The sequence below is a fragment of the Crotalus tigris genome, unplaced genomic scaffold (assembly GCF_016545835.1).
Source record: "Crotalus tigris isolate CLP2741 ecotype Arizona unplaced genomic scaffold, ASM1654583v1 scf7180000024451.546054, whole genome shotgun sequence".
Classification (NCBI taxonomy): domain Eukaryota; kingdom Metazoa; phylum Chordata; class Lepidosauria; order Squamata; family Viperidae; genus Crotalus; species Crotalus tigris.
In genome coordinates this window covers 246,628-255,633 of record NW_024100620.1, presented here as the reverse complement: position 1 = coordinate 255,633, position 9,006 = coordinate 246,628, and the positions used below count along the sequence as shown (strand labels likewise).

At 38.1% G+C, this 9,006-nt stretch overlaps 1 protein-coding gene across 1 annotated transcript in view; it reads right to left on the bottom strand.

The window, feature by feature from the left end:
- Positions 1-4,942: 4,942 nt before the first annotated feature.
- Positions 4,943-9,006, bottom strand: part of GRID2 (glutamate ionotropic receptor delta type subunit 2) — a gene marked incomplete at its 5' end in the record, with an annotated part of 242,365 nt that continues 238,301 nt past the window's right edge. The window contains one exon of the mRNA XM_039332164.1: positions 4,943-7,883. Coding sequence (XP_039188098.1) covers positions 7,461-7,883 — 423 coding nt within the window. The remainder of the gene's footprint in view (positions 7,884-9,006) is intronic.

Genomic DNA, 9,006 nt, shown 5'->3' with positions numbered 1-9,006 from the left:
ATTCAAAAACCATATTTAAAAAGGGAATTGTTAAGTAAAATACTAAAGTGCCATCTGGCGGCCATCTGAGAGTTAACTGTTGCAAGCATCTGCTGCAGATTCAGAGAGAAATTGCACATAGATACCACATGCGTGTGATGATTCCTTTCTCCAGATGGTCATCCCATGCAGAATTTGATAACAGCCAATGCACCGGATATAAACTAAAAGTAGCAACTTACCAACTGCTATAAAAATTTGAGTTTCACTTAGCAACATGCCTGTACTTAGATTCTTTTCAGCCTCCGGTGTGCTCAGTAACACAAAACAGGTTACATATGTATAAAAAAGAATAAGCTGTAAAATTAATTGGGCTTAGCAACTGGATGGCTGTGCATTTTTTTGCATATGAATACACAATTTAGCTAAATTTTGGGCAAGAGTCATGGATAAATGGAAAATAAAATTAGTAAGTAAAACTGATTATATTTGAAATTTATTTCAATGTGAGGTTTTCAACTCTGTTTGCCAGCATAAACAAGCAATATAACAAAATATGTTTTAACAGTTTTGAAAATCACTTTCCCACATAACCAAAATCTTAGCCCTTATACCAGTGGTTGTGAACCTATGGCACAGGTGCCAGAGGCGGCACTCAGAGCCTCTCTGTGGGCACACGTGCCATCGCCCCAGTCCTAGATCTTCAGATGGGTTTTATAAAACCTTTTTGCTTTAGGCCTCTGCCGCCGTGTACAAAAAAAAAAAAGTTTCAATCAATCAGTCAATTTCAACTTCTCGCGGGAAAAAAAAGATCTTGCAAAGTTGGAATTGATTGATTGAACTTTTTAGTCCCACCCAGTTAGCTGTTACCACCGTAGCCATGCCCACCCAATGGGCCACACCCACCCAGCACCCGACGATGCATAAGTGGGTTTTAGGTTGCAGTTTGGGCACTCGGTCTCTAAAAGGTTCGCCAACACTGCCTTATACGATACTTTGGTAACTTCCTCCTAAGATTGTAGTAGGAAGAGCAAAGTCAAACCAAAAAAATGTCCTCCTTTATTAGGAATTATCATTTTAATTAGGTATCTAGCACATCTAAAGAGGTTGAATGAACCAATCAGGAGTGCTGATATATATTTTCGGGAAGAGATGTCAGATTTAACTGGATATCAGCATCTTTAATTCACTTCAGCCTAACTATTGCACTCTTGTATTCTCTTGTAACTTTATATTCTGTTTGGAAATTGCAAACATATATATAGTTACTACCAACATGTACATTGTACCTGATGATCACAAAGGCTCAGAAATATTCACAGCCAACCCTAAATCTATAGTAGATTTAGTTACATAGAAATCAAAACAGCATGAAAGGCTGGTCTGATGCAGGTAAGAATCAGGAGGAAAAATTCAATTGCTGTTGTGCAGAAAAAAATATCCTTGTTTCTGAGCTTTGAAGTAAGATTTGGAATTCAGGAAATGCATTTAAAAATCAACAGTTGAACTTGCTGAATTTCTCAGCAAAACATAAAAGCCACAGAACAACTCTGAAGAAATAGAATAAGGTGGTACTCTGTGTTATTTCAACAGTAGCAAAACAGTAGGATATATCTACTTTAGAAGCTTTCCTTTATTTCCTATGGTGGTTCTGTATATTGAACAACAGAAGAATGTGTGAGATAAGATAAAGATGGTTAAGAAACTAGGGACTGGGATCCTATAATGAAACTCCATGTTCTATAACTGAAGCAGAAAAAGTGATGGGAAGTAACGCCACCATTAACTCTGATGAGAGGCCACCTAGCAGTTGTTATATCGGATGCCAAAAAAATATAAACCATGTACCAGGTGAATGGCTTGGCAACAAACTGGGATTGTTTTGAACTTCCCTATTGCTCTTGTGGTAGAATCCTTCATTGGGCATACTATAAAAGAAATATAAGTAGTCAGATTGGTTCAGAGGAGTTCAGCCTGATTCTATTAGGGCTTATCAGAAGAATTACCCATTGCCAATTGTTAGGAACAATGAAATGCAGGATAAATTGTTATTGCTACTTTGCTGTGTTATTTTGGTGAATTGCAAGTTGCCAACAGAAAATTAGCACTTCCACTTGAATAGACCTTTGGAATCCTACAACAAAAGTTTACAAGTTTCTAAGAATAAAAGTTGTGAGTCTAGAGTACGCAGAAAGGGAAGAATATTAAAAACCAACAACAATAACAATGCTGTCTAAGTTTCAAGAAGCTGGCTGAATACTTATACTAGGATGAGAGGTCTCAGATTTTTCTATATTCTGAATACTTTTGGCAGCAATGGGACATTAGTAACATAACTGTCTTCTGAAAATTGAAAACACCCAAATGTTTTGTTTGTCTATCTGCCTAATTTATATAGTTGCTCAACTCACAAGCAAGTGACTCTAAATGGCATCTAACAGATAAAACCTCTGCTATCTTCTTTCAGCACAAAGTGGAGAGCCCTGATAAAGATGTGATTGAAAGCAAAGGCTAACAGTCTGAAATTTCATTCTCTCTTTGGACATCAATAGCATTTGTACAAATGTCCATGGAAATCACACTTCTCTTCCATTTACACCAATGTGTGGCTTTAACATCTTCAGAGCAAGTTCATTTCTTAAAACTTTGTAGAGGTTTTGCCTCATATTCAGCTATGATCTGAATATTTCTAAAGTAGGGACATTTTTTCCTTAATCATGTGCTTTCTCCAATAACCTTGGATGTGGTAGTGCTTCCTCGGTCAACAATAGTACACAATCTGGAGTCTTCCTGGACTCACTATTCCTGCTTGATTAGCAGGTAGCAGCTCTGGCTCAGAAGGCCTTTGCCAAAGATCATCTGGTACACCAGTTGCACTCTTCCCAAAGTCAGGTGGACCTTTAGGAAGTCATTCAATATCTGGTCATATTGTGGCTTGCCTATTGCAATTAACTTTGCATGGGACTGTCCTTGATAACCATCCAGAAGCTTCAACTGATCCACAATGTAGTGGCATGGACACTACATCTCTCAGTATGCCATGTAACATCTTTACCCTATGAGCTGCAGTTTGCTTCCAGGTGCAGTTCAAATTGCTGGTTACAATCTATAAAGTCCTACATTTCCTAGAGCCCAGTTAATTGAGGACTGCCTGTCTCCCATAATAACTGTTTGATTGATTCAGTTCCACAGAGATAATCCCTGCTATCTTAATTAAACATACAGTGTTAGTCACCACCATCATCCCTACCTATTTGATCTGCAAAAGTACATTGTTCAATAATAACCATAAAATACTTTCATGATATATACAAGAGGTGCTACCAAAGTATGAGTTTTAATTTCTAATTTATCCGTGTAGAAATTATAATCTTTCATCCATGTTGAATGCTAATGGTTTTAAATGTAAGGAATTTGCCATTTTTTGTTCAAGCTACTGACAATAATGACGTCTATTTTTGGCATTTATTGCATATATGATTTATGATAGATTACTCAGGACTAAGGAAATATTAAATTACAGAGTGGCATTTCCACTTTTTTCCTGAGTCTGTTTTCTTTTAAGAAAGCATTGTCCTAGCATTGAAACTAGTTAGGGGATTTTGTTTTATTGAAGCTAATAGGAGGATTTTGTTTTATAGGATACTAATTTAGAAGTGTTTCTGCAGTATAGTTCTATAATGTCAAAGCATCTTAAAACACTTGATTGTCCAGCCTCTCCCGTGCCTCCAAAGCATGTTCCATATATGCATTGACTAAATGTATTATCTCCAGAACATGCTTTTTAGAACTTTAGTAAAGTCTTAGATCTCTCTCTCTCTCTCTCTCTCTCTCTCTCTCTCTCTCTCTCTCTCTCTCTCTCTCTCTCTCTCTCTCCCTCCCTCCCTCCCTCCCTCCCTCCCTCCCCCTCTCTCTCATCGTACTGGAATGTCCTTGGAACAACTGTTAAGTTATTCATCAAGACAGATCAGAATGACAGACACTTCAAGAACTGAACACGACTCAATTGAAATTAACAGACTAATTCTTAAAGTGTTGTGCTTTAGGGGCAACTGTGGATAAAGAGGCATGTGCAAGTGGGGTCAAAAATGGCAAAGATGAAGCTACATGTTTGTCACATGAAAAAAATGTGCATTTGATTATATGGTCATTTCTGCCATCTTGACTTTTTGAGCCCACTCCTGGGTTGATAGTTCTTTTCTGAGTAGGTTTGGAGCCACAACTTACCTGATAATATTTGTTGTTTGAAGTATTTGCATTTCCTTGGTCGATTGACATCTGTGAAGAAGCCTGTTAAGTGTTGTTTCCAGTGAAGCATTACTGAACGATGCTTGATGGACATTTTATTTTTTGGGGGGGGGATTTCCCTGGTAGAGCCCACCAGCTTTGGGAAATTTCAGTGTAAACTTTCTCCTTTGATTTATTTCTCTATTCCAGTGAATTCAACAAATGCTAGAGGTTTCAAATCAGTAATTCTCAGAGCTGTTTTACTGCATATACTGCATACTGCAGCAGTCCCCAACTTTTCTGGCTTTGCCATCCGGTGGTGGCAGTAGTAGTGGTGGTGGGAAGGATGGTTCTGCATGTGTAGCTCCATTTGCACGAGCGTTTGCACAAATAAAGCTTCATGCACGAGCGCATGCGCCCACCGCTTGTGCAAGTGGAGCTGGATGCACTTGTGCAGTTGTCCGCTGCTTGTGTGACCTGCTTCCAAACCGTGGCCCGGTTCCGAGCCGTGGCACAGGGGTTGGGACCCCTGTACTAATCAGTTGAGAAAAGGGGACATTGACTTTAAGAATATGGTATAAATATTAATCAAATTAAGCTAAACATTCTTTATGAGGCTTTTCTAGAAATTAGAAACTGAGTAATTATCCTGCAGGTATAGCATGGTTATGGCGCCAAGTCAACGAATGCTTTGAATTCATATTTACTTATTTGTCTATTCACATGATCGTTGAAATAGGCAGAGAGGCAAGTTTAAAAAACCATTTTATTAGACAAATTATTTAGACAAATTATACACAGAAAGCTCTGCCACTTGCAACCGAGGCCTCCAAATTGTGTTTGTGTATAATAGACAACACATGAAAATAATTGGATTATCACTAAAACCGCCGCAACATCTGGTATACCCCTATAGCTTGTAAAGATTTTTTTCCCTTTTTTTGTTCTTTTTTTTTCTTTTATAAATCAGTTGTGTAGATGTTCATGAATGTTACAAGGGGAAACAAGTTGTGCATGCTTTTAAACACTTGTACCCTGAAAACAGAATGGCCTTCCTCATGATAAGAAAATTGTTCTGCCTTACACAGTAGACAATATTATGCAGATTTCATACAAAAAAAAACAAGGACATTACAAGATGTTCTCCCAGAACAGTATTAGGCATCAAAATAGAATAGATTTGAAGAATATACTTTGAATTTTTCCTAGAGCAGATCACCTAAGCTGGTTCTTATAATCAAGTCCTATCCACATAACTGAGTTAGATTAACATAAATATCATATCAAATTAAAACAAACAAAAACACGTAATAAGTTGGCTTGCTTTCTACTTAACCGCAGTTTAGTTTATAAGAATTACAACCGAAGCTCATTTTTACAGTTCTGAACAAGTAGAGTGTTAGCTTCAAAAATGTCACCAGGCCAAAGGAGGTGCCGTTTTGTTTTTGCTGTCATCAGCTTATCATTCTATACAATTGGAACTCACATCAAAAATACATCTATAATTGAATACGTAATAAAGATTTAAACAAAAGCTTATTTTTTTCTCTCCCCATTCCCTCTTTCTTGGAGCACAATAGGACTGCAGTTAAGGCCACACCAATCATTTTCAACAGCCTTCTTTATGTAAACTCTCTTCTCTTTTCCAAAGATTGACAGTATTGATTTCAATAGGGCTTATTCACCTTGCATGATCTGTTTTTCATGCTCCTGAGAGCCAGTAAATCAGACATACCTGGATATGTATTTGTGTTTTTAACCTAATGAGTGCTTTCCAATTTTGCAATTTAATGTAAAAGCATGATTAACCATAACTTTCAACACTGTTGAATAGTGATCGCAAATAAAAATAAAAATAAATCTAAATTAGTGACTTGCACATTTAGGTACAAATGTTAAATTGCCCTGGATGATCTAATAAAAAAAAGAACAGTATAAAATACGTTTAACCAAACAATGTAAATCAGAATAGCATTAAAGCACCCCATCTCTTTGTCCTGTACATCTTTCCAGAATACACTTGTTTTTACTAAAGCTTTATTAGACAAATTGCAATAGCACTGGCTGCCATTTTATAGATATATAATATATGTGTGCGCGCGTGTGTGTGCACATGTATATACATATATACCCTCCCACACACGCCCACTCACATATACCAAAGCATGTATATATATATATAGGTGTATATATATGTATGAGAGACTAATTTATTTAACAGAAGATTCTGCCATATGATACAGTTCTCTGTACATAAGAAAACAAAAACTTTTAAACTCTGTACAATTCCAGAAAGATCATATGCACTGTTGCAGTGCAAAAAGGAGATTTAACTGTAGTCTTTACTGGCATAGCAATGGCTTGGTGAAATTCTACAAAATTGCATTCTCATATTTAATAGTCTCTCCCTTCTCTTTACCGTTTCTCTCATTTTCGTTTTCTTACAAAAACTGCAAGGTTGGCCTTTGGTCCACAGTTAAAAGGACGCACAGTAGCAGAGAAGCATGAAATGGATGTCAGAGAACAGACATTATTGGTATAATAATAAAACCAATTCAAAGGTATTTCAGTGAAATAACATTGTATTTTTGATACAGACTCCATATTTAGTTCCTATATATTTCAAGTGTTATGACATAATGCTCTGTAGACCTTCAGATTCATTTCCAGAATGGTGCTTTGGAACGGGTGGGAATACAAGCATAGCACCTGTATGAACATTTAAACACTTGTTTTTTTTTTTCCTGGGATCTTAAAGCTGCTACACAATGCCTAAAAAAGACATGGCTGCTTTACAGAATGGTAAACAGTTGTTACATTTACATCCTGGTGCGCTCAGAAACATCTGTTGAAATCATAATTGAAGACCTGCACAGCTGAATAACCACTAATACAATTTTAGGAGGATAGCAGGTAGCTTTCCTACAGTAGCTCAGGTTGCACTTACTTCAGAATAGTTCCAGCAGCCTGATGGTTACAAAGCTAAGTCATAATACGTTCTAGAAAAGACTTACTCCAGAACCACTTTAATTTAGCCAATGTGCCTACCCTAAGGAAACTGAAAAATCATGGCCTAACATAGTATAAGAGAGAAAAATGAAAAAGAGGAGGGCAAGAGAAAGGATAATGAGTTGTTACTAATACTCCCGATTTCTTTTTAAAAAAGTTACATCCAAGTTAGTTCCACAATATCACAGCCGCTCCTTGCAAAGGGAGTCCTAAGAAGAAACAGTGACAAAGCAATGTCTGAAGCTTTATATGGATGTGCCTCGGTCTGGATCGTTACCGATGTTAAGCCCTAAAGTTGGAGTGGGTTGATACGGAATCGAAGACATTGTTTTGATAGGACTTCTGAAAAAGCCCCCATTTGGAGCCCTGTGCCTAAAAGGGCCAGTCCGGTGTTCAGGCACATTGCCGAAAGAGAATCCAGAAGCAGCTTTAGCTGAAAGTGTGCGACTAAGAGTCTGGATCTGCTCTGGAATGAAGGTTGTGGTAGTGATGTGAGTGTTCCTGAAGTCACTGATTTGCTCCAGTGCTTGACGCGTGGGCAAAGTATCAATGTCCAGTGGAGTCAAGTCAATGGATGAAGTGGAAAACTGTTTATGGGGACTTTCATCATCTGTGCAGAGACTGTTCACACGTCTGTGGAGATGCTCCAGATCAATTTCTTTGTCATCCTGGAAGGAGCAAAGCACAAGGTAGAAAATAAATGACTTACTCTTTGATGCCTTCACTTGCCAAACCAAAAACAAAAATCTTCTCACAGTGAGGGAAAAGAAGCAGATGTAGAATCAGGAAATGGAACATTTGTGACTTTGCTCAATTAAGCATAGATAAAAATGAATCAGAATGTAATCCTGAATATTGACAGGCTGTTGATTGGCAGGACATCTATCTAGAGCAGTGATCCCCAAACTTTCCAACTTTGTGGACCGGTGGGTGGGGGGAGGGAGAGGGAATGTTTATGCGTGAGTGGTGGCTGAGCACATGCACTCGCCAACTGCTCATGCAAATGGAGCTGTGACCGCATGCGGGAGTGCTCACCCACTGCATCCACTGCGTGGTTCTGAACAGGCCATGGCCTGATAGTGGGCCACAGCCTGGGGGGGGTTGGGGACCCCAAATCTAGAGGCCATGCTACAGTTTCAATGTACTGTAGCTTTTGTCTCAAACATTTGCCTAGAGCAGTACAGTCATCAGGCAGGCAATTTCTTCCAGATTCTGTCAGTCCTGACAAGCTTGGATTAAGTAAGTATAGGCATGGTTTTTGCCATGCATGCTGCTGTGGGGGCATGGCATCTTGTGGTATTCAGGGCATCATACCATCTTAATTGTTCCCACTTCATATGTAGCTTTTAGTCTAGACCAGGGGTAGGCAACCTTGGCTCTTTTTATGACTCGTGGACTTCAACTCCCAGAGTTGGCTCAGGAATTCTGGGAGTTGAAGTCCAAGAGTCATAAAAGAGCCAAGGTTGCCTACCCCTGGTCTAGACAGACAACAAATTTAGACTTAAAAATTGATTCTCAGGCAGAATAAATTCTGGGTATTATATTATTGTTCCCATTCTCTAAGAACATTTGAGCTTTAGTGGTTCACAAGAATGATTGTAATCATAGTCACTTTTTAAATGTAACTCAGACATTAATGATATCAACAGCAACTCTTAGTTGCTCTATTTATTTTTTATCAACCCACATTACAAAGGATGCAGTTCATAATATTTTCTGAAAAATTAGTGACTTTAGCTCATCAGTTAGATGTTTATTTCACTAAATCAGCAGCTCCCAACCTTTTCTATA